The sequence below is a fragment of the Sturnira hondurensis genome, unplaced genomic scaffold (assembly GCF_014824575.4).
Source record: "Sturnira hondurensis isolate 20B ecotype Veracruz unplaced genomic scaffold, ASM1482457v3 Scaffold0013190, whole genome shotgun sequence".
NCBI lineage: Eukaryota > Metazoa > Chordata > Mammalia > Chiroptera > Phyllostomidae > Sturnira > Sturnira hondurensis.
Window position 1 is genome coordinate 2,094,443 of NW_028085821.1, and position 26,252 is coordinate 2,120,694.

Below are 26,252 nucleotides of genomic sequence, written 5' to 3' on the forward strand. Positions count from 1 at the left end.
ATTGGTATACAAAGAAATTGTCCTTGTTATTTGGGCCTCATTGACCCCTCCCAGGCTATGCTAACCAGGCAGGACAAATTATAAATCCAGCAGGTAAGCAAACAGGCCCTTTGAGTTGCAAAGTTACCGGTGAGTCTATAGTTCATTCCACAGGAGAGGAGACTAACCCTCACCCAGACAGTGAAGTGTGAAACAGGGCAGAGTAGAACATAGTAGCAGACACTCCTGGAGCCATAGTGGAAGAAGATGGAACATCAGAGGCACAGCAGGACTGGGGACCCGCCGATTTAGAGGAAAACTCGCAGCCGCCTTTTGGATGTGGGCACTTTAACTGCTTGGGTTTGAAAGTGATCATTACTCATGTAACCTTTGCCCCTGGAGTTTTGGTCAGTTATGAAATACAAATAGAATGCACATTAGGATAAAAATGTCAGCTTTATTGTTAATGAAACAAAAGTGGTGCAGTACACAACCTGACTTTTGTGCTGGAGATTTCCACCTCGAGATCCACGTCTGCATGGGGGCAGCCCGGAAGAACTGGGCGACACACCCAGGCCCGCCTGGAGGCCCGCCTGTTCCTGCACCCCAACTCTGACCACAGGAGGGGTCTGGGTATCAGACTCTGGCCACCTTGCTGGTCTGATACAGCTTTCCTAATCCATGCGACGGAGCCAGAGATGGATGAGAAAAGGCCAGGCTGTGAGAGCTTTCCCTCCATCATTCGCAGACAAGGAGGAATGTGGCCAGGATGTCCTACTTTACGGGCAGCTGCAATGCAGGTGGAGGAAGACTGGAGTCCCTCCTCCAACAAACAACAGAAAATGATGTTTGTAAAGATGAACCTGAGTTTAAAATGTTATGTTCAACCTGATCATGAAGAGGGAAGAAGGATGTACCACGTTTCGGACAGATGACACGCGTGAACGTCGGGATTCTAGAGCCCAGATGAATGGGTGCAAGCCCGTCTTCAGCAATCCTGAGCAGAGTGCATGGTAAGTCCTCAAACCCCCCCTGTTTTAGGACAGCATCCCCGAAAAATGAGCACAAAATTCAGAGTTTGACTTCATAATTTTAATGTTTAAAAACTATGTTAATAGAGCAGTTATAGAACGGAACTTCTTACATTTCTTTATTTACACCAGATCCTGGTGGGGGGGGAACAAAACTTTTATTTGATTAACAAGGTTTTGTGACTTGTGACTCACTTAAGTTATTCCTCTAAAATTCATTTACAAGGTTCTTACATGAGTAAAACATCAGTGCACCTACAGGCACCGGACGTCGGTGACGTCTCACACACACTGGACGCCAGGGAACGGATCGCACGCAGGCGATGACGCAGACACCAGGGCTTTGGGAACAAATGACTTACAACAGTCTATGTTGACGCTGAAAGTGAAAGACAAACATGCACAGCTTTCAAAAGCTCCATACAATAATGGGTTTTTTCCCCTCCTTCAAATTTGTGCTCCTAGTGAATGTTCAGATTCTCCTCCCTTTCAAAAATCCCAAAGTTTGGGAAATGCAGCAATTCAATTTTGAAAAGATAACATTCTCCTCCCCAACTTGTTTTTATAAATACTGTGTAGTGGTGTCACTGTTAACAGTGGAAGAGCGTTACGAAGAAACCATTTGTTGTTTCAGGTCGTCTATTTCTATATGATAATAATTTGGGTCTAAATATTCCTTAGTTGTAGCTCAGAGGACTACCTTTTAAATAATTGATCTTACTATCAGTATAAGAAATCAATATGGCTATTTCTCAGACATTTCTCTTTCTAAACAATTAAGTAAGACTTTTTAGGTTCCAAGTTTACATTGAGAGAACTATGTTACCTGTGAGACAATGTAAAATTTTCTAATTCCCAAATGAAACCACTAATGTCTATGAAAACTTTTATTCTTCATATGCAGAAGCAAGAGACTTCTATTTCAGTGTGGATCAACAACTGCAAAAATATACAGCCTCCTATTTATTTACAGTGTATTTACATACAAATGAAGTATTTCCCACAATAAGCCTCAGCTGCATAGATACTTCCTTCTAAAAACAAAAATTCAAGCCTGTATACAGACGGGCCATTTCATAGCCCTTCCTCTGAGAAAACCCAGAAGGGGAATGCCTGACCCTCGTGAATTTTATATATTTTCCGAGAACTTTTCCTTTTAGATTTGGTGGTATTTTTTCAGTTGTTAGCCACCCCACCCCCATTTTGTGCCCCAAAGACTTACATCACAGACAATTCACTGTATTTCAGAGGAAGCGGCCCTGCTGCGGAAGGGTTCTCTGCCGGCCATCCCCAAGGAAGCCGTCTATTAGCACTGCTAAAGGCCGTGGTCCGCAATTGCCTTGTTTTGAACGTGGCTGGAAGTTTCCTGGGCACTGGAATGGAGGGACTATATCCTTCAGGCTCACGTCCTGTCTGAGCCTCAAGCCATTTACATGGATAAACCGAGGGGAATCGACGGCGTTTGCTCTAAGGCATGAAATCAAACATCTGGCCACCTCACCGACCTCCTCCCCGCCCCACGGAACGGTGCTGTCCGGCGTTCGGATGCACCGAAGTGGCACTGAGCTCTACATTCTTTTCCAAGCAGTTTGTAGCTCCTTACTCAGTGCAGACCTTTTCATAGAGAATTCACTTTAAAAAGAAGACAGGATCAATCACTGCACCACAAACTCAGACGTTCTGCAGAACTTACTCCTGACATGAATTCAGTGTTCCTCTAAAGCTGCATTTACAAAGCTGCTGTATTCTTTTCATTCCTTTTTTAAAAAACATCACAAACCAGAAAACAGCTAACACCTCACCTTCTTCCTAGGTCTAAAAAATGTGTACGTACTCCACCTCAACCCAAAGTTACCCCAGAATGCAGACAGCCTCTGCTCACCATTCAGCACCTGCATCAGCCTTTCCAGTGGACGGGGTGGAAGCTCTGCTACTGAGGCACTCCCCCCACCTCCCAAGTCCTGGCCCCCATTCCTCGTCCCACGAGTCCTTTGAACCCAAGTCCTTTGATCCGTCCTCTGGAAGGGGGGATGGATGGGGAGAACAAGGGTGAGACCAGCTGGCTCAGGGTGGCACTCAAACTTAACATGCATCAAGACCACCAGAGGCGGATGTTAAAAACACCAGTCCAGTCACTCCTGCAGCCCCCAGCCTGATTTCACTAGGTCTAGGGCAGGGCCTGAGAACGTGCATTCCCACCTGTTGCCGCTGCTACTGCTGGTCCAGGGGCTACCCTTTGAGAACCACTGGCTTAGAGGCTCACGTCCAGAAAAAAGTCAGCCCTGGAGTAACTGCAGGTTCTCTGAAATACTGTGGAACCCTACCACCGTCCTTTGTCCACTCCAAACCCCATGGCCATCACCCACGTGTGCCTTTCTCGACTAGCTGTGCAGATGTACAAAGAGGAAAGTGGGTAGAGAGCCGTTTTACCCCCTCTGATTACCGGGCAGTGAAATGATGGGTTGTCAGCACTGAGCCATCAGAGGTGCTGTATGCTGGCTCCAATGACGGCAGACGGCGGAGGCTCTGCAGCAACATCCTTTTTGTGCGTGCAGTGGGCAGGGAAGGTGAACTATGGCAGCCAAGGGCCCTAAAAGCAGAAGCAGGCAGGCCGAGCCTGAGACCCCAGAGAAAAGAAGGTATCAGCAGAGGACGGCCCCTGGAGGTTTATAGCTCACAGAGCCCCCTCATCCTCCTTCACCTTCTCCTACTGATAGGTTCTCGGGCCTCCCCGGACGTATCCTTCCCCTCCTTTGCCAGAGACCCCACTTCAGGCCACTCCGGTCACCTGACTGGTGGCCCTCCTACGCAACCCCACCCAGCAGGCATGGGCGGCTGCCGCGGACACTCGGGATGCCACTAACAACAGGAAGGATGCATCCTTGGCACTCTGAACAACTACCCCTAGAAAGAATATTTAGTGGTTAGGTTCTTCAGCAATCTTGTTCTATTATCCAATTTCAGCTCAACTACGGGTTGAATAATCTTTTCCAGCTGTTCTGGGGTCCTAACCACCATGTACATTGGTCTCAGTCCAGGTTGCAAACAGTCAACTGACAGTGTTGGCAGTATGACCAGCTTGTAAACTGGGGACCGCCCCTGCTGAACAAGCCCAAGTTTCTCCCCGCTGCGCACTGGGCTGCCCGCACTTCTGCCAGGCAACATGAAGGAGACGAGGGCTCCGTAGTACCCCGTACTGCAATGACGAGAACAGTTCTAAATCCCAAGCCTGACACTGGCACTGCTCACTAGTGTGGAGACCCGTCCACCAAAGGACAATGTGCTGCCCCCAGCGCCTCAGGTCTAATGTTCTGTAGTCTACTAATTTAGCAGAAACACCTCTATAGTACTTGACTATATTGTTTAGTTCTACCTAACTTCTGTGATACACGTATTTTTGGCTACCAGTTTGCTACTCCGAACAAGAACAGTGAGTGCAGTATATTTTACAGTTAATCTGACACAAATGATGTCATTAATCAGTGATATTTGACAAATTACAGTAGAGACTATTATATTCAGTCAGCAACAAACTTAGATAGACATATAAAGAATATTTTTAAAAACCTGTGGCATCACAGACATCAACAATGTATCTCCTCTAAATAAATATATTTTAAATAATTATTCTTTGTACTAACACATAAAATCCAGAGATCCAAAAACATCACTACACATCCTTCTTCCCCCAAGAGTTAATGATAAATCTCTAAATTGACTTTGGGAGTGTAAAATAAATTGTTATAAGTTAATGAGGAAAATAAAGAGTAGAATAATATAGCTTGGGAACTAAATTATGTATTTTTTAATGGAGATTCATCCCACTCTCTGGCTACTTCAACACTCGGTGCTTTGGACTAAGGGCCAGCTGACCTGACTGGCTTTGCTCAGTTTCTCCCCCTGTCCCGCGCCCCCTCACCTAATGTGGAAGACACTCCTGAAAAGGACAGGGCGTTTTACTGGGTTAGGTATTGGTCCACGGGTAGTTAATCATGTCTAAACATCTGAACTCTGACCGAATGTGGATGTTGTTCTGGGACGTTACATTAAAAGCCATGATGGCCCTACCAAGACAAGCGTGGACCCATTTTTCTCCTCCCCGAGGGAGAACATGGCAAGGCACCTGCCTTTTCCCTGGGGCACGAGTCTGTAAGAAGGAGGGGATAGTTCCATGTTCTCCCAGTGTGTGTGTGGGGGGGCGTTTCTGGGGATTTGAGTGAGGGGGAACAGAAGCCAGCCCTTGGACCCGGAAACTCTGCCCAGAGTCTGCAGTTAGATCCTACTTTTCTCGGGATAAGAAATCTGTGCTCGGTGAACGGTGGTGTCTGAGAAATCCAATCAGAACACACAGACTGAAATGCAAGGCCTGTTTCCAGAGACCGGCTCACAGAGCACAGACGGAAACTGTGTGGTCTGGACCATCCAGTCACAGGTGATGGCCCGGCTCTGGGCTTCTGTGTGGGTGGTGTGGGGCACCCCGCGGTCAGAGCAAAAACAAGCAGCCCAGACACACAGACAGCAAGGCCCTGGTCTGGGGGAGGGAAGGTCCTTAGTGATTCCGTCACACGTTCCCCTCAGAGACTATCTCTGACGGGCCTCCTTCTTCAAGACTCTGGATGGATTGTTAATGGAGAAGGAATAGGAATGAGGCTTATTTAAGATATAAAAATCTTGTATTTGAAATAACCTAACTTTATAGATATAAAACAAGTCTTTTAAAGACCCCCCCAAAGTACCCAATATAAAACAGGAATTACTTATCCTAGACCCCCCTTGGTTAGATACATGTTATTCTCTGTGCAAAGAGCTGGTGGACATGAACAAAAGCTGCTGAACTCGTAATTTGAGAAAATGTGTCCCCTCTTCAACAGTGCAGTGTGGGGTGCAGGGCCGGAGGCCAGCCGCAGCAGAGGGTCCTTCCTCGGGCATTCCGGACAATCTTTCCGTGGTACCTCTGCTCCTCCATTTACTACAAAGGCGTCCCTGGGACTCCTCCAATAGAAACCGACTCAGATCAGAGTAATTTTGACACAAGTCACCAAGAGGGAAAAAAAAAACTTCATTTGCTAGATTACCCAGATGTGTAGTTTGATGCATGGACCAAGGAAAGTGTCATTTCCACTGCCCAGCCCCACCCCCACCCCCAACTGAGAACACTTCACCAGAGAACATCTCTGCGTGGGCAGGACGCAGTACCAGGGAGGCCGCCGGGCTGCGGGGTCAGCGGCCGGGCGATCACAGCCGCCTCCAACGTCGGCGGACTCTGCCCCTGACGCCGCACGCGCCCTGGGCCTCTTACACGATTTCCCTTGTGTACTGTGTTAATAGGCAAATTATTTATGAAACCATTTTTGTCTGTAAAGCAAAATAAATATATACAATTTAAAGTTCTTTTCTCTTCTAAAAAGGTACAGATAGTATGACCTGAACATCAGTAAGAAAATTATTTCAGACCTGGATCTGTAATAAATAAACACGATTGGTGATCATGGTGTTAAAGCTCTCGGAGACCATGACATCACAAAAGATTGAGTTAAGAGACTGAAAAATAACTGACTGTGGAAAGTACGAGGAAATACGATTGCATGAAATTTGAAAAAAAAAAAAATCCATGATCCTTAAATGGATCCCAAACCTTGAAGGGACAGGAAACAGTATAGAAACAGTTCTGTTTTGCTACCAAAGTGTTATTCCACTTTAAGTATCTCATAAATTTCTCTTTGCTTCTGTAAACTTGCAAAAGAAGTGATGAGGGCGGCTGACGTGTGGTGACTGGACTGAGCAGCAGACGGGGCTGGTTCCTTCTCTCGGCCGGTCTCAGTGGCCCTCGTCACTAGTCGATGAGCAGGCCCAGTCGTAGATGACCAAGGGGATGCTGATCAGGGAAAACAGCACCCCCAGGGCCAAGAAAAGGGCGGCCTGGGGCAACAGAAAGGCACGGGTTATTCTCAGGGACGCAGACGTGCCCCACCTGCACCTGGGAGACGGACACGAATGCCGCCCCTCCTTTTGTGCACCCCCGTGTTCTGAGTTTGTTACAGCCATTGCTGAAGCCTGAGAACCTTGCTGAACCCGATTCTCCAAGGATGGGGAAATAAGAACAACCTGTACATGGCTGCCCTCTGCATACTGGTTTTGCCTTTGTGGTCACTCAGACTGGAATCTGTTCCACAGCGGGCTGGGTATCCTTACAGCTTCTCTCAAACTAAGACTACAACTTAAAAAAACAGAGCCCCGGAAAACATGCAGGCCATTTCATTTCTCTTTACCAACCAACCCAGGTTATCGCTGGCAGCAAACATTTCTGTTTGAAAAGTGGAAAATGATATAAAAGCAAAGTAAGTTGAATCAAGTGAGATAGGAAACGGAGGTTGAAAACTAAGTTACCTCAGTAATAATTCTATACGGTGCCAAGGGGGTGCTTAGAATCCCAGGGGGCCACTGTGTAAATGACTCTCTAACCACTAGACTGTATTCCTGACACACACATAAAATACTATTAAAGGTAAAAGAAAAAGAAAACAACTAAGTTACTTAAAGGGTTGATGAGGGCCACACGTGGACAGGTTGTTAAATCCAGAGTCTGGAGGACATTAGCTTATAAACTGGCCTTGAGACTCTCCATTGAGGGCTCTGCAGGGACAGGGGCATCATGAGGGCCAAGGGGCTGGATGGGAGCCCTGAGGACAGAGCTAAGGGAAGGAGAGAAGGCAAATGGTGGGACTGAGGGGGATGAGCAGGGACCAAGCATCATGGGTCTGGTCTAACCCCCAGTGGGTCCCAAAACGGATAGGAGTCCTTATCTAATGCTATTCAGTAGTTCCTACCACAGGTTTCATGACGGGAGTGGGGTTGTGGAAGCCCAGAGAATTCACGGGCAACAGGCCTCTACCATTTTCAGATCTTAGTATATTTTACTGCTGAGCCAGAGAGCCTGCTCCTTCCTCTCTGTCCTTGTAAAATAATGAAGTGTAGAGTTTAAAAGGATTTAGGATTTATGGCTTCAGGGATAATCCCGTTGGAGAAGTAGATGCATCAGCACTACTTCTCCCAAATGCACAGGGACCATCCCTCCTGCCTGGGTCCCTCTTCAGTCGGGTCAGCTGACTCAGGGACTGTGTGACAGGGGAATGCCTCCACTGTCTGGGAGGGCAGCTGAGAGGCCTTCTCCGCGGCCCAGCAAAATGGTGCTCCAGAAGGTACTCGTGTAGCAGCCACTTCACCCCGCTTCCCTCACTGTCTCCAAGTGCACCACCTTGAAGATGCCCTTGAACTTCACCAGACCTGGAAACAAGAATCCTAGTATAGAAAGGTACTTTCTGAATCCAGGTCTGTTGCTCCAAAGCATTTCTGTCACATCATAAGACTGTTTAAGCTCATGCAGCCATTTACGGTAAGGCATGACAGGTTTCCCCGAGCTGCAGGGGGATCGGCACGACTGGGACCTGCACAGACAGCGGACTCTGCGTAAGGTCTGAGTCCCTCTCCACTCCACGTTGTTGCTAAAGATAAAGCATCGCCTATAGAGACACAGGACGATAAACATCCATCCTCCCAATGGGCCCTGCCCCAGCTCAGAGCAAAAGCAAAGGTTCAGTAAGAACAATACCTGAAAAGATATTTTTGAGGAAATAGGATTCTGATGAAATAGTTTAAATCGCCCAAGGGGAAAACTACAGGGCTGCTGCCTTTCTTCGAGGCTAAAAGTAGTATTAGATGGCAGAGGCGAACTACTTCTTTGGTAAGTTTAAGTGAAAAACTAATGGGAAAAATTAGGGTGGCTGGCATAAGACATACCCAAATTCTTTGAGTTCCTTTATCTCCATCCTGGTTTGTGATTTTCAAATAAAGAGATGAAGGAAGAATGAAAATGAGCATATTAGCAGATGTAACACCTGTAAAATAAGAAAAAAAGCTTGACGTGACTGTGACATTTTCGCTTCCTAAGCAGCTGCTGTAGGCGAGTGTGAAGCCATAAAGCCATACCGACGACTCCAAAGATATCCTTCATAGTGGGAATGAAGATCACCAACAAGTTGATAATAACCAAGAGAATGAGGGTCACAGCGATGTGACGGCACAGATTGAACTTTGTTTTCTTCGCCAGTTCAAACAAAGAAGAGCGAACCTGCGGGAAAGGAACACGAAGGTTCGGTCAGGCCTGCAGCACGTCCCCCCTCGCTGCTCGCTCTCAGCAGGAACTGATGTGTTGGTGCGCGGGGCTCTGTGAACTGTTTTGGAATTTACAGATAACTTCGCAGTGTGGGAAGCAGGGGGGCTTGGTGTAAGATGGAAAAGCACTTTTCTTTACAAACAGATTATTTCCATTTTTGTTTCATCTATGGCTAAGGTGTTCCCTTCTGGTCCCTCTCCATTCTCTCATTGTGTAGGATCAAGATTCGAACATTCTATCTGCATTTCTCTACAGAAGAGAGCAACAGGCCAGTCAGAATGAAGATTCGTTCCATCAGAATCTGCCCCATCTCACTGATCCCACTTTCTTCCCGGAGAGTCTCAGCTGAGTCTGGGATCCTCCCCTGAGGCAGTGTCAGTGACACAGGAAGGCCACCTGCTCTGGCCGCCTCTGGACCGGGCTCCCGATGATGGAAGGAAAGGCGAGACCTCAGCAGTTCTCGGGTTGCACGGAGGGTGTACTCACCGTGAAAAATAACACCGGCACTGTCAGGATGACGGCGACAATGACAGCCAGCCGCACGGTCAGGATGAGAACGTCGTCTTTACTCTGGTACTTGTGAAGGAGGTCTGACTGCACGCCCTCTAAAATGAGGGAAAATGGGGGTGTTACCAAGAAACAGAGCACACCCCCGAACGACAGTTTTCCCGAGCGACATGTAATCTGTAAACTGCAGGGTAAGGAACGCAATGGTCTAGAATGTCAAAACAACTCACAAAGTGGAAAAGAAAAGTCCCCTGGGTGGGATGTGCTCTACCTGTCCATCGTACTCACCAGAAGCAGCTACCCAGAGTGGGTATGCTTTGTTTATGCTAAATTAATCCTAGGAGTAAATGGGGACTAAAAATCATATAAATTGCAGCACAAGGCTATTCTTAATCTAGATTTCCCCCAACTTGGCACCACCCACTGAACAACGCCAAACAGCCACAGTCTTGTGAGCGGATGGGCGGGTGGCAGGCCATTCGGGGCCTCTTTCAAACTCGCCTCTTACAACTCAACCTTCAGTGGCCCAGCAGCAGGGGTGCCAATGGAACTTAACCACCATCAAGAAATTATTCTTCTCTTTCATGTATGTTTCTTTAACCAAAAAAAAGAGATTATTTTGCTTATGGACCACTTTGAACTTCTTCCCACTCTGAACACCAGAAAGTTTATTTCAAAGACGCCCAGAGCTAGAATGGGTGTCACTGAGAGCGGAAAACGCTCACTCCTTCGACGAGAGAGCAACCACCACCTCCCCACCCCGCCTCCTTCCAAGGGCTCCTCACTGCGCCCTGGATTTCACCCCCTTTAGATTTCTATGTCACTCCTTCAAATCTTTGCAAGCCTCCAACTTCTGGTGAAAAAGTAGGCATTTTATTTTTAATTAACAGGAAGTGTCATGAGTGTGGCACTTTGCTCTTTCTCACTTTCAACATCTGTCTGCCTCTCTTTTCTATTAATGGAGTCTGACCTAATTCGCAACAGCAATTAGGAAATTCTGATATAGTTTTCACTTTCCTCAGTAACAGGTGGTATGCTTATAAAAGGCTATTTGTTTTAAGAACAGTATTAGGAGAAAAAATTACAGTATACTGTTTTTGGTAATGAACTCTACAGTACAGTTGCTTTAAGCAGAGGAAAAGACCAGCGAAATCAATGGCTACATGTGTTGCTTTTTGAACTGTCATGCCAAAGGTTACTTTGATATTGATTTTTACTAATTCATTTACAGTTACCTACATCCGAGTACTGACAGAAGTTACTTACCATAGAATGTCAAGTAGCCAAAAATGGCAGTCAGGAAGTACATAACGAACATGGCAAAAAAGGAGATATTTGAGACCATCTGCATCTTTTTCTGTGACCGACTAAAAACAAAGATAAAAATGTTTGAAAAATTAAAAGCCATGTTACAGAATTTAAACACCCGTGCTCACATGGGAGTGTTCATTAATTCTAACTTAACTTTCTATCGGGGTAGGGTGGCCCGGCCAGCTGAACTCTCCCGGGCAACCTCGCCCGTTTAGAATAACTTCTTTTCTACCGAAGGGGTACTGTGGGAGAGGGATCCAGGGAACTAGCACTTCTTTGCATTTTCTTACCCATTCTTTTGAAAGAATATCAAGTTCTTATGTGAAGGACAGAGAGTATTTTTTTAATATTGTTTGATACTATCTACACATCCAGCCTCCACAGGAGATAAGGCAGAATAAATTCAAATAGTGTTCTCCTAGCCCCAGAGACTAAGGGCAGAGCTGGAACTTGACCTTGGGGATTCTGTTGCTAAAGCTGTTATTTAGGTTCCAGTTTTCCCACTGAGTAGCCTGAGAGACACATCTAGAAGTCTATTTCTCCACAGCAGTAAGTTCCCAAAAGATCACAGAAGGGTGATATTGAGGGACTCTGCCTCTTAGGTCAGGTTTACTCTTGGATGAACCTTTAAGTTTCTTTAACTGCCCAAACAAGGAATCCACGAGACTCGTGCTCAGTAACAGACTGCCAACAGTCCTGTCTGGCGTGTCATAACAGGGAGTGTGGAAGAGCAGAAAACTTGAGGCGTGCACGCATAAGAAAACAACAAATTGAAAGCAGGACAATAACATTTAAAAGATGCCAAAAATGTAATTAAATACTCTAAATACAGGATCATAAATCTGGCATTGATATACCCATAGATAAGTAGATATGAATATTTCAATTTACCTACATCGATTAAATATGAAAGGAAGAATCATGAGTGAATTCATTGCTAAATGATTTCAACTTCATTTTTGTTTCAAAATGGTAATAGCTATATTGTATATCTTTTCTGAGCTTAAGACTATGCCAAAATGACTTTTTATACAGAAAGTATGATAACAGTAAGCTAAAAACAGAATCAGTGAGGAAACTTATAGGTAGGCCTTTAGTGTCCTCTAGAATAATAATCAAAAACAAATGCACAGAAATATCTTAATAATTTAAAATGAACAATAATATTCTTTTGCCTAGTTTGTGGTTTTAACATTAATTTCTCTCTGCCTGATTCACAGCCTTTTCCACCTAAACCAACAGGCGAGTCAGAGATGATGTATTTAGCAGTTTACAGATGACCTTGAAGGTCACTATGTTCTACTTTCACACAGGTGTACGTTACATAGTGCCACAAACAGACTTGACTTTGCCTGAGTAATACACATTTGAAAAACCAGATTAACAGAAAAAAGCCCACGTACTTGGCCACTTTATAGATTTACACCCAAAATATACTGCAGGTTTCTGGTTTTTCTTGCTCTTTTTTTCCCCCTTAAAATATAGTACTTGCTCCAGAACGGCACAAAGTAAATGCTGAAGCTGGGTGATACGGCCACGGGAGATCATTACATGAGTCTGTTTATTTTTACACGGTATTTGCCTGGTAATGAGGGGTTATATAAAGCGATGAAGATGAAAAACTCTTACTCTTTAAGCTCGCTGTAAATTGGCAGAACTGACGGATGGCAGACAAATGCAAACGCAATGGTTGGTAGCGCATACACGGTCTATTTCAAAGAAAAAAAAAACATTAAAAAAGGTATTTTTACCATAAAATTATACAGCCCCAGTAGTTCTGAGCTGTCTTTTATCTGACAGCCCTTCGGAGTCCCTGGATTATTTGGTTATTCGGAGGGCTTTGATATCTAAATCAGGAGCAGCTTTTCTTTTTCTTTCTTTTTTTATTAAAGACTTTTATTTACTTATTTAGAGAGAGGGGAAGGGAGGGAGAGAGGAAGAGAAACATTAGTGTGTGGTTGCCTCTCACATGGCCCACACTGGAGACCTGGCCCGCAACCCAGGCATGTGCCCTGACTGGGAATCGAACTGGTGACCCTTTGGTTCACAGCCTGCGCTCAGTCCACTGAGCTACACCAGCCAGGGCAGGAGCAGCTTTTCTCAGAGACCTTATCCAGCTTGAGACATTAGGCACTTGGCACAGAGGGGGTTTAGATTCAGCTCACTGACAGCGTAGTGCGCATACTCCACTCGTAGCGTAACCATGTTTATGTGGTGTTAACCAGTTACACAGCACTGTCCTACATTATCTCGCTGGGTCCCTCCCAACCCCGAGCAGTGGACAGACCACTGCTGTTCTCCGGATTCCCTCCGAAGGTTAGGGGACGTGCCTGGAACTTCCACACCCATTTTACTGCCCTTTGCTATCTATAAGGAGCATCTAATCAGACTCAAAAGATGGCATCTAAAAAGAAAATTAGTTCCACATTCACTGCTTTGGTTGCATCCTTAGAGTTGAGAGAGAGAGATTGATTTAGTTTTCTTAGATATGACTTTTTAAAGCTTTTAAATTCAACTTCTTATGCAAAAAGAAGCTGGTGGAGAAGGAATGAAAAGTAGCATTTCTCATGCTACAATTCTGCCCAAGCACTATACCAGGCACATTCTTAAACACACAAAACCTGGTAAGCCTTGGCCAGTGTGGCTCAGCTGGTTGGAGCATTTTCCCGCAAACGAAAAGGTTGCCTGTTTGATTCCCGGTCAAGGTCCATGCTTGGGTTGTGGGTTCGGTCCCCTAGTCGGGATGTGTATGAAAGGCAACCAATTGACGTTTCTCTCTTACATTGATGTTTCTCTTCCCCTCTCTTTCCTCCCCGTCCCCTCTTCCTAAAATCAATAAGCTTGTGCTCGGGTGAGGAAAAAGAAAGATAAAAAGATTCTAACCAAAGAAAAGAAAAAAACTATCAGATACAGAATAGATACAGAATAGAAGACTCATTTCATCACACATGGGATTGGGTAACTTGCTTGAGGATTCAGATCCATACCTAAGTGGTTCCATAGGCAACTGTTCCTGATACCACTGACAATATCTCAACAGCATGAAAGTCTCTGAAGGGCCACCGTGGTGGCATCTATATTTCAACTGTGCAAGCAGGGGAAATTTGAGGTACTCCTTTTTGTCATGACCAGATAGGAAGCTGTGAGCTAAGGATGCCATTAATCTATTTTTTAAAGATCTATAAGGAAGAACCGAGACAATTATAGAGAAAGAGATTTTCTCAGAGAATGCTTAAGGTTGTCCTACATATAAACTGGGATAAGAGGGAGCATGAAATATTTGTATATCTTTCGAAGGTCTCTAAAAGAATTGTGGAATTTGGAAGTAGGGGTACTGTGTTGTTTTGAGATTGAATACATTAAAAACAGTTTAATTACTAAGAGAATAAAAAATATACCCTTAATAAAAATGTTCTTTATATACTTAAGGATAAAGAAATTTACCTTTGAATTGAAGGTAACATATTTTGGCGTACACATGTCAGCATTTGTTGCATTAGTGCTTGTTGAATTTAGCTCTGAAACAATGCAGGAAATTTGAAATTTCTTGTAGATAACCTGATATAAGAGAAACAATATAGACTTTATCAAATAAAGCCAAATAAGGAATAATTGTTACATGGCATTGTACTACGGCAAAAAGCAAACCAACCGCTCCAACCAGCACTTACCACTATTAAAAAAAATACCATGCAGCTCAAGGAAAATCCACTAGTATAGCCAAGATACCCTAAAAAAGTTTAAGAAAATAATTATTATTATTATTATTTCATCCATCACCTGATTTCTTTCAATGCATTTTTCATGCATAGTTTGGGGTTCCAATAATACGCATACATGCTAATGTGAATACAGGGTTTTTATTCAATAGTGCAACTTTATTTGGCAAGAACGTGACTTTAAATACAAATATTATATTATGTGCTTTGATTCTAATTCTCCCTGACCTACCAGAGAACACAGTTTCCCAGATTCCAGGGAAATGTAGTCATAGGTTTCTGTTGCTGTATTCTGGTAGACAACGGGGGCCAAATCCACTACTCTTTATTATGCACTTACTGTGTGCATAATGACTATCAGCCACGATACTTCCCAAATGAGAGGCATGCACAGAGCAGATGAAGTGATTCCTAGGGGTAAACTGAGCCTCTGCAGATCTTAGCCGTGCTCCCCTTAGAATGCCTGGCAGCTCTCCAAGCACCGCCACCTCCAGAAAGGCAGAGCTAAGTGGCCCGAGGGAGCCACACCCTGGGGGAGAAGAGCCCTTTGCTACTTAAACTGAAAATAGTTACGTGCATATGCAGAGAAGAGCCTAAACACAGACCCAGAAACCAGAAAATTGGGCAGATTTGTTTTTTGTGGATTTTTTTTTGAAGTCTTACAGGATCTTACAGGACAGCTACAGACAAAGGCTTGATATTGTTTACACGAAACAAGAAACTATGGTTAGCCATCATTTTGGGAAGAACTTTAAATGTCGCCTGGAATCAGGCCAGAACTAAAGGAAACACATTTTAGAGGCTTTGGACCAGCCGTCAGTGCGGCCACATCGCTCAGTCTGTGAAATTCCCATACATCAGGCACACCTGTCTCTGACTGTAAGCACGTGCACGGACTCCAAATGCGCATGACTCAGTGACTCTACCACTTCTGACTTTTCACTTCTCTCTCCCTTTAATGAGGCAAATAAGTGAGACTGCTTAGACTTGAAGTCTAAGAGTCTAAGTTTAAGTCTTTAAGTCTAAGAGATAACTTTAAGAGTGATTCATTTCACTTTGGGGTATAAAAACACGCACCTTTCTGACCTGACGTTTGATTTAAAAACCTAACTGTCTAAATAATCAGGGCATTTAAGACCTTGTATGAGGGGAATTCCATTTTTTGGCCTTTTCTTGGAACAGCCCTCGAGCACTGTCTGCCCGCCACCACGGCCTACTGAGTGACATTAGGAAGCTGACACGGATCACCGTACACATAAAAGGAGAAGGCAAAGTTGTTCACTTTATTAGGTTTCTGGTTGATCTGGGCACTGCAGACGGTATGTACGACAAAAGCAAGGTCTTTCCTTACCCAAATTCTTCAAGAGACACAGAGGGAGAATTACGCCGAAGGTAACTATCACCACGAGGACACGGCCATCCACGTACCAGGCTCTGAAAGACATTTGAGCCGTGAGGTTGTATTTCCTCGAAAGGAACATTTTTTCTTTTTAATTTTATTTATTTATCTTCAGAGGGGAAGGGAAGGAGAGAAGGAGAGAAAGATCAATGTGTGGTTGCCTCTCGTGAGTCCCCTGCTGGGAACTGGCCTGCAACCCAGGCATGTGCCCTGACTGGGAATCGAACCACAATTGTGTGGTTCGCAGGCCCGCGCTCAATCCACTGAGCTACGCCAGCCAGGGCAGGAACGTTTTTTCTTAAGTGTAAAACTTCACAATATTTTCTAACTGATTTTTTTACTATTGTTGTTTTTATCATTATTCAGGTTTTACCCACACACTTTCACCCAACTGCCACTCACTATCATCTTTGTTCCACGTGACGGAAGAAGGGACATTGTTTTCTTTCTCTCCCTCGCCGGCTAAATGCGGCCAATAACTCCTTTGAATTATTTAGATGGTGTCAAAGCTGAATGCACACAGTGCGTTTTGTCAGACTACAGCTTGTGCTACCAATTATTTAAAGAGAAAGTTTCTTTTTGTTTTGCTTGGCTAATATCATCAAAAAACAAGTCACCACAGGTAGGCATTGTTCTCTTCCTTAGCTCTTGTATTTGACCTTGAATGCAGATTATTACAAGACTAGGAACTATGGCTTCTATGATTCTGCCTTGAAGGAAAACAGGGAAACGAAGACCGATAAGAACTTTTAAAACAAAGGAGAGTCAAAATATAACGGACGTGCCAAATGTGGCTTCGACATTTTCCAGGGTTTAACCGCACATTTAATGACAGTGGCTCATATAAACGTTGCTTCTAAAATGCTATGCCCCTGCTTTAAGAAAGGGCCTTATTATTATTTTCACATGTTCCACCTCTGTGTTAAAAATACTCCCTATCTGCTCTGTTTCACAGACACCAGATATAGATTTCAAGCTCTTGGGAAAACCTACCGTTCGCAGCACGAATCTACCTTTTTTTTTCCTTTTTGGGGGCTAGTCCAGGATTAGCCTACCTTTTAAATTCTCATATTCATTCAAGTGGTTCTCTCTGCTGCTTTTATTTATATGACTCCAGAGAAACTTAGTGAAACAACAAAGAGAAAAACAGCCTGGGGAAAACTTCAGTTTGACAATTTTCATAGGACAAAAACTGGTGAGCTCACATTTAAATTAAAAACATTTTCGTTATCCCACAAAATAAAAAAGGAGTCTATGACTTACGAAAACGTCTCTTCCTTCCCCATGAGAAACTTCAGGGCAGAGGGCAGTTCATTTTTTACTATGAAGAGGTAGCTCAGCATCGCTAGAGGAAAACGAGAACCTTTTAGAAAGACGATACCAGGGCTCATGTTGCCAGCTCTACAAAAGGTCAGCAGCCTGTTTGTAGACTGACCTTCAATAAGACACAGAGACAGCTTTAGATACCCTCCCAGTACCCTTGGTTTTACAGAAGTGACTGCCGCTCGGCCTTACTCCCCAGGTGCCATCTCAGCGATGAAAATGACACCTTCTGAACTGTGTTAAAATCCACGTGGCCACCCAGCCACCAGAGTCAGAAAACACAGCAGCGCTCACCCACTTCACAGCTAGGTACAGACAGGCACGTCTGTTTCGTTTTTACCTCCGGTGTTCTGTAGAGAGGTGGCCCCGAAGATGACGAGCTTCCCTGTGGTGCCGAAGACCTGTTCTCCCAGCTTCTCGTAAACCATGCAGCCTATTTAAAAATCGTATTTGAGAATACACAAAATGACAGGGCTCTACAAGTTAAAAACAGCCAAGTTTTGATCATGCTGTGAACTATTCTCCAACTTAATTTGTGTCTTTCTCAGAATCACACAAACAGCCTTCTTGGCTTGGCAAGGGTTAAGGCATTCTCATTAAAAAACAACCTCCTAACATTTAAAAATGTCAGGCGTGACCACAATTTCTCCTTTTTTCACGCTGGCTGCAAACAGTTAAACTATTAGGTCATAAGGCTCAGTTTTGACTACTAGTACCTCAAATAGGCCTTTTACTTTACTGGGGGGAAATTCCCGCTCTGATCTGATTCTCGGGTCTGGTGAGGATCATTAAAAAAAGGCTGGGTCTGAAACTAAACTCCTGATGGTTGGGAGGAACGGTTCCTCGAGAATTAATAACCTGAGTGATTAGCTAACAAAGAATTCTTGTCATCACATTCCATCAATGCCCGTGTCCTAAATATAACAAGGTTAGAAACACGCAACAGTCGCGGTGTCAGAATTCCGACTGTTTGTAAAATTTAGTTCAAAGATAAACAACTCACAAAAGAGCAGTAGAGACGTTTACCTAAGAATAATTTGGCTATAGCAAAATTCCAAAGTGTTCGACTAGCTTACCTCCAGAAATACTAAGACTGTAAACTATTCATTTAAAAAATGTTTATATTTCTTTATGACAGTTCAGCTCACACTTTCAAAAGGTTCACAGAAAGTAATATGGGTCAGGCTAAATTAAACTTTTATTTAATTTCTCATAAGATTGGTGTTTAAACCAGACAATGGTTAGATCCTTAATTTATTACAAAATGTTCCACTTAAGTGGAGTCATCTATATACAATAGTTGGCCAGTGTGGTTTTAGCTAATGTAAAAGTCAAATTATTACAAACACAGGCCAGTGTCCCAGGAATAGAAAATAAACACTTCAGGTATTACACTGCCCAGAGGACTTGAAACCCTTCCCCAGCACACTCACTCCCACACTGCCTCGGGAGTGACATTTTCTCCTTGGCACTTGTACAAAAGAGAATGAAAGCTCTGTTTACTTTTAAGACTTGGAGGTTATAATACGAAAAACATGGGATCCTTGTTCCGAATTTATAAAGACCCAAGGAAAAACCAAAGCCTTTAAAATGAAGGCATCTTAAACTAGAAAAAATGGGTATAATTGAGGGTTTACTTCGAATGACACCATTGTTCATTGTTCACGACCAGTTAATTTGTACCTGCTCTGTCTGTTTCTCTAGGTAAACACTAACACAGGTCTTCCAGCCACTGCAGGTCAAAGTACCCTTTTCCTTTAATGATCAAGTTTCTGAACAGGAAGAGCATCATTTGCTCACAACATCACCATCGAAATCGTCCGTCCTGGCCTTGAGGAGATCAGGCCTATCATCGGTTTACCTGTTTCCTTTGAGCAGATCAGCAGAAGGTTTATTGAGTATATAGACAGCAGTGTCACTGAAGACAGAAGGATCCTAAAGCAAAGAAAAAAATGCCATGCAATAACTATAAAAGAACATACTCTCACCTTCCATTTTAGAAGGACAAAGGCTTATGTATATGGTTAACACCATTTGTTTGACGGTATCCACATTTGGGAGCCTATGAGTCACACCTTCTTTCAAATCCTCAATAACGCTGTTCTACCAGATAAAGAACTGCCCCTTAGAATCTGAGTCACTGACAGTTCAAAGCCTAAACAGCAATCTGGGATCACTTCAGTTGGGATGATTCTAAAACGACATTATGAAAGGAAGCTTCTGCAGTCTGTGGCGCCCTGTTCCCTCCGAGTGAGAAGGTGTGAGAAAGGGCTGTGGGCCGAGGGGAGGCTGGGGAGGCCCCTTAGGTCGGCGACCATGTGACTCTGGGCAGCTGGCTCAGTTCCTCTCATCCCTAGAGTCCTCACCTGTAATCTAAAGACACAAGGCTAATTAATACCTAATGATCTTATGGCTATTTATGAGTCTATACATTGGACCACTGAGATAATTCACTTTTTTTTGCACCTGGTTCCTCTTGAAAGAATAAGCACCTCCTAATGGATGGGAAAACTTTGACCATTAAGCACCATGAAAGAGTTTTCTGAATGGTGAACTCATGTTTTCGTTTTGGTACATCTGGCTCATCACAAAATCGTCGAGAAAAAGCAGTGAAAATGATGTGGCAGATTACGCAGATTACTTCCGAATCATTTGGCTAAAACAGACATAAGAATTAAAACTAAATCTATTTATTAAAAAGAAAAAACTTCCAGCGCCCCAGATGAAACCACTCACTTCCTGCTGTAAGGAAACATATCCCTAGAACAATACATTACAATGACTGACTCACTGTTTGAGTAATTGAGGCAATTATTTTTCTAGCAAGTGCTATTGAGAGGTACTTGGCACAGCACGCAGGCCTCTGTGTGGGCCATCTCCTTCAAATCTGTTCCCCACCTCTCACACCTGTGGAACGGCGGCCTTTTGGCCCAGCTCGAGGCAGCTGCTCCAGGGCCCTCCCTTCCCCCGACAGAAAGACCGCTCTCTCAGGTACTACGGCATTTTGTTCCCACTGTGGGCAGTACGGCCATGAGGGGATACATGGGGAGTAAAAATGGTCACTGCAGAGCAGACAGGCCGCCAGAGAAGGTCAGAGAACACAAGAGGGACAGAGCTCAGCAGAAGTAAAACAAACCCTGGGAGGAGGAGGAGGAAACCTAGCAGTTTGGATGAAGGTTAATAAATAAGAAGGACTAGCAGCCAATAAAGGGAAATGTAGGTAAGGAAGTGCATTCGGCTGTGTAATGACTTAGCCAAGGTCCCTGAGCAGGAGGGTGACGAACAGGGGAAGTCCCGTGTTATCTATTCTGGTTGAGGGACACAAGAAACCGAGAGCAAGCGTTTATTAATTAACCCATCCAGGCGTTTCGAGATACGAAGGGAACCTAATTTGATATGCTCTGTCAGAGAGTAAGATAGAGGCTACAGCTGTGGTCTGATTTTTCTTTCATCTTATAAACGGTATTTATGTTTGAATTTTACTCAGAGTTCACAGGTGACTTTAGAGGCACTGAGCACTAACTCCTACGTGTGTGTGTGACGGGCCGTCCAGGATTTGTGTGTGGCGCAGAGTAGCACGGGCTTCCCAGGGGTAGGATGGATGCAACTTGAGGGTCAAGTTGTGCTCTTCTAGGCTGACTGTGCAGCCTGTTGAGTTAGTTCTCCCGGGAGTGGCCTGGGACAGGGGTTTTACCACTGGGCCCCGGGGTTATGAGTAGAGTATGACCTTGTAGGAGTTGTGCGCTTAGCAGAAGTGGTAATTACTGACATCTACGTAATGATTAACCAAAGGCCTGATATCTAGGATAACTGGTTACTTATTAGAAAAGAAACACTCTAAGGAAACTTCTGTTCCCCCGTGAACAGCCCCTGGGACTACCAGGTGGCTCTCGCACTGGGTTACCTCTTGATGCCGTCTTCTGGGCTGAATCTCTTCGTAGATGATGCTCGGCTGGCCAGTGGGCCTTGGCAAAAGTAATGGATTTCTTCATCAACTCCTATCACTTATTTTTCTTTTTCAAGTAAGAGGAGCATTTTTAAACATACTATTTATTTACTTTTAGAGGAAGGGGAAGGGAGAAAAGAAGGAAGAGAGGGACAGCAACATCCGTGTGCGAGAGATCCATCGATTGGTTGCATCTTGTATACCCTGAAATCTGACCCCATGACCCAGGCAAGTGCCATGACTAGGAACTGAACCTTTGACTAGCCTGTGAACCTTTCTGTTCACAGGCTGCTGCTCCATCCACTGAGCCACAGCTGCCAGGGCAAGAGAAGTGCTGATCAGGGAAGATTTTAGTAGGGAGCTCACCTGTCCTCTCCTCCACACGCAGAGGCAGCATGAGGTCCTCCCACCGTGATGAAACAGCCCCCTTGCCCCGTGTATGAAAGAGATACCATGCACCCCAGACAAAAAGACCTGTACACTGAGGGTGTGGCAGCCTTTGCCTTGGGCCACCCAGTCTCTGAGGATTCTCCTCTCCCGTCTCTCTCAAAATACAGATTTGCCCTCCCAAGACTAAAAATTAATAAAAACAAAACCCTTTTTTCTATCTGGTCGCTAAAAGGCAAATTCTATATATAAAATTATAAGACTGCTTTAGGCTACAACAGAATCTAGCATTCATGGGATTAAATTTCAGAAAAGTATACCTCCTTGTTTAGATTCTTAGAAAGCAGCAGCAAGTTGCCTAATTGGCTATAACAGATCTAGACGGGTTTAAGAGGGTCCAGCCAGAAGTGGCAGCAACTCAGAAAACGCGACATCTAAAAGCAAATAAACGCAAAGACAGACAACAGGAGGGTGGTTATCAGAGGGGAAGAGGGGTGAGGGAAGATAAAGAGAGTAACGGGGTCAGATATACAGTGACAGAGGGACGTCGGGTGTGGGGCACACAATGCAATATGCAGACGATGTATCCTGGACTTGTACACTTGAAACTGATACAAGGTTATTAACCAATGTCATCCTAATAAGTTTAATTAAAAACAGTAGCAAGTCAATATGATCATCTAAGCATTTTAGAGTAATCAAATTTATTTTTTTATTTAAATACTTTTTAGTATCCTCTGATCATTTTTTCCCTCTTGGGGTAGATTTTAGCTTCCAAGAGAACTGCAATAATAGTAACAGTAATTTTTTTAAAAAGAGGAATGACTTGAGAGAGAGAGTACAGTGACTTATATGAACACTGCTTCTATTCTGGCAATACGGTGCCCCTATTGGTCCACTTAGATATTTGTACATATAATTATGGTTTCTGGGAAGGGAAACCTAGGCTGGTATTCCTGTGCTAAGAGGAATACTAATTATTCATTTATTTCATTTCATCTGGATATCATATAAGCTTTTGCACTTCTAACCACTGATCTGAAGTTTTAATACGGCTGGGGCAAAAGCTGCTTGCTGAAAAAAATGTTTCAATGGGAACTAAACCTCAGCAACACGGAATCTGAGTTGCCAGCGTGTGGATATTTCAGAGTTAACATTCAGCCTTGAAAAGATGAGACCTGGAACATGTAACTGGCCCTGGGCCCTGGGAAGCAGTGGCAGGAGAGTTAGTCCTTCTGCAGAGTGTGGCCAGGGAACTTTGGGGACTCTGTGTCAGCATCACTTTGAAAGACATGGTGCAAGGACAGCCTAGGAGACTTCGTGTCCCTTTAGAAGAAACAGGCTTGTTAAGAAACACAATTTTAGACTCCTGGAATAGGGAGGGACCTTGGAGACAACCCTGCCCAGCTTTTCACCCAGGACAGAAACCATTCATGCTCCACACCAACACAGAGGTTTGCTGAGTGGCTCCTGACAGGGGGCACACACACAACCCATCTGGTTTCTGGAAAGGGCTAGGCATTGGGACTGAGGGCAAGCTAAAACTACTGTAGCTACTTCTACCCAGGGCCTTCATTTTACTCTCTGGACCCACTTTTAGATTTTTATACCTGAAATCTAAACCCTCTTCCACCTAACAGCCCATCTGACGGTGCTCATTTCAGAACTCGGCTTTTCGACTTCATCTCTCATTCTTCAGGCTGTTCATCCTATGATGGAGATTCAGGCTGTTTATGTCTCAGTCACGGTCCAGATTCTCAACCATCCTTTTTTAATGGCTGTGGGCCTGAAGAAGCACAATGCCACCACATTGGTTTTGGTCCCAACAGTGCAAAACATGGCAAAAGGATTAATTTAAGTTGGACATCATGCTTCTCTTAAGGCAGTCTGTCTCAGTATTCATGTCCATGGCTTCCGTGTCATACTTTTCCATTACTTACTGAGCCTCTGGTGGGAGCTGCTATCAGGCTAACCTCCCGGGTCCTGTCCTGCACGCTCTTTACCCGCTGCACTCATTTCCATTCCATTTTATCTTTCCAGTCTTGTGATTTATAAGAATTGTTGATCCTTCTTACTAATGTATCAATGCCCTCATCAAGCTTTGTATCTTGAATCGGCTTTCATCCGAGTCACTGGGACTATGACTAGAACAAGACCATCTGGAAAATGGCTCATCATGCAGCCAACTGTTTAAGCCAGAACCCTGGAAGTCATCTTTGATGTCCCAACTACACTCGTCCTTCACATCTCATTCATTGGCAAGTGTCCTATCATTTCTGCCTCCAAAATATATCCCAAATCTATACGCTTCCACCCCGCCTTCCATCTCCATGGCCACTATCCTAATACAAGCAACCTTTCATTTCTGGGCGACCGTGATAATCTCTACCTGTCTCTCTTTTCTTGCCCCCTCTGATCCATCCTCAACCCAGCAGCAAGAGTAATCACTTTATTATATTCTCTATGGCTGGACAGTTGGACAGGCCATAATGATTTAATTCACAGCCACAGCCTGTCCTATTTACACACAACATCAAACACAGCACACAGCCGCTTCCTGGCTAAAAATGAGGGAACTTACAAACATCAGAATGACTTTGTAAGTCATGTGGGACCGTGCCAAATATCTTGCTAAAATCAAGATACACTAGGCCTAAGATAGTCTTATGACCTACTCATTCACTTATCTCAAAAGATGAAGTTGGTTTAGCATGACTATTTGGGAAATAGCATGACTACTGACCTGTACGGAATGATATTTTCTGCAGTAATTGCACATAAAAAGCTATTTAATAATTTATTCTACAATATTGCTTGGGATCTTTTGAAAGCTGGGATGACATTTGCCCATTTCCAGTCCTCTGGGAATAGTCCTGCTTGCCATGATTGCTTAAATAGCCCTGACCATGGTCTTAGATACATTTACTCTGTTCGCTACAAGAAAATTTTGACTCATACTGTACAAAATGCACACCCAAATATCTATTTTAAACACATTTCTTCTTCCGTGTTTTGAATCATATTGAAAAGACTGCAATTGTTCGTTTTTCCCCAATTTAACCCAAAGATTATACAGACGATATTATAATAAATTTCATTTTTAAAGTACCAAATGCGAATAAAATGGAAAGTTGTGACAATAAACGGAACCGAAACATTTAAGGAGATTGAAATGTTCTGTGCAATGATTATGCTGGTGATTTCACGACTGTAGTTTGAGGAAATATATCAAATCTTATCCTTTCAATTGGGACATTTTATTGTTTATAAATTGTATCTCCAAAATAAATTTTAAAGGGAAACCAAAACCTCATAACACTCTAAGGGAGATGACACTACTGTATTTTAAAAGCCTTGCTCTAAAATGACAGGCCACACGACATACTCCCCTCCAGCATCAGAGCCCTGGGAAGAGGTGGAGGTGAAGCAGCAGTCACGGCTGTGGGTCCAGAAATAGCTCACGCGGGCGTGTGCGGGGCCAAGATGCAGGTGAGTGCCCTCACCTCTCCCAGGCCCCATTCGGCTCAAAATACAGAACCCTTAAAACACGCCTGACCCCCACTGGGGTATGACTCTGCCAGAGGTTAGCAGCTCTTCTCAGACTTTAATGTGTATACAGAAATTATGTTGGGATCTTGTTAAAATGCAGATTCAAATTCAGCAGGTCTGGGGTGGGACCTGAGCTTCTGCATGTCTAACAAGCTCCCCAGTAAAGCCGAGGCTGCTGGCCCACACACCACACTTGGAGCAGCAAGGACTGAAAGCTGTGAGCTCTGGCCCTGTGGTAGGTACCCACCCCTCAGAGCTGCTGATTCTCGCGACTGCTAAATTAGCAGCAAATCACCTGCCACACTGTCTGTAGGTGGGGTGCCGGGCCAGCTTTACAGCGCAATGACCTGTGACATGGGCCCCACAGGTGCGCGTTTACAGCTGAAGTTTTGTCATTCCTGTGAGACACTGACCGGCCCTCAGCGTGGAGCAGGGTCTCATCTACTTCTTCGGTCAGCTTCCTCAGGGCACCAGGGAATTAATTACTGTACCAACGTATGTGTCTTTGAATTATTTTCAACCCTACATCTCTCCTCTCCTGGCTATCTCTATCCTTCCTACAGGGATATGAAGCTCATCACACTATATAATTTCTTTCTCATCTAAACCTGGCTAAAAGTATAAACATTTTACCCCCTTCAATCAGATAAGCAGAAAGTCCATAAAAACTCCCCACACTGGAGGAAAGTGGTCTTTATTGCTAGCCTTGCTTTTATCTACCAGCATCTCCCACTGATCTTCAGGCCCTCACTCCAAAACTCACTGACAACTATGCTGGCTGAGGTACAACATTTACAAGAAAATTTAAAACTTCAGTACAAGGGAATCGGATAAACTGTAGCAAGCACACTGTTTACTGGCCAACCATCTTTCTCCAGTCCTTCCCCCTGTGGCTGGCCTCCCCCCAGCTCTCTCCGACCTCTTACCA

The 26,252-nt window shown here is 44.2% G+C and overlaps 1 protein-coding gene across 4 annotated transcripts in view; it reads right to left on the reverse strand.

Moving 5' to 3' along the window:
- Nucleotides 1-1,056: 1,056 nt before the first annotated feature.
- Nucleotides 1,057-26,252, reverse strand: part of SLC38A1 (solute carrier family 38 member 1) — a 68,921-nt gene continuing 43,725 nt past the window's right edge. For all 4 annotated transcript variants that reach the window (XM_037061094.1, XM_037061093.1, XM_037061095.1 and 1 more), the window contains 12 exons: nucleotides 19,304-19,377; nucleotides 17,783-17,875; nucleotides 17,383-17,464; nucleotides 16,072-16,154; nucleotides 14,673-14,731; nucleotides 14,446-14,559; nucleotides 12,631-12,710; nucleotides 10,957-11,057; nucleotides 9,670-9,788; nucleotides 8,997-9,138; nucleotides 8,808-8,905; nucleotides 1,057-6,929 (listed from right to left, as the gene is read on the reverse strand). In XM_037061094.1, the coding sequence (XP_036916989.1) occupies nucleotides 6,828-6,929; nucleotides 8,808-8,905; nucleotides 8,997-9,138; nucleotides 9,670-9,788; nucleotides 10,957-11,057; nucleotides 12,631-12,710; nucleotides 14,446-14,559; nucleotides 14,673-14,731; nucleotides 16,072-16,154; nucleotides 17,383-17,464; nucleotides 17,783-17,875; nucleotides 19,304-19,377 (1,147 nt within the window). In that variant the 3' untranslated portion in view covers nucleotides 1,057-6,827. The remainder of the gene's footprint in view (nucleotides 6,930-8,807; nucleotides 8,906-8,996; nucleotides 9,139-9,669; nucleotides 9,789-10,956; nucleotides 11,058-12,630; nucleotides 12,711-14,445; nucleotides 14,560-14,672; nucleotides 14,732-16,071; nucleotides 16,155-17,382; nucleotides 17,465-17,782; nucleotides 17,876-19,303; nucleotides 19,378-26,252) is intronic.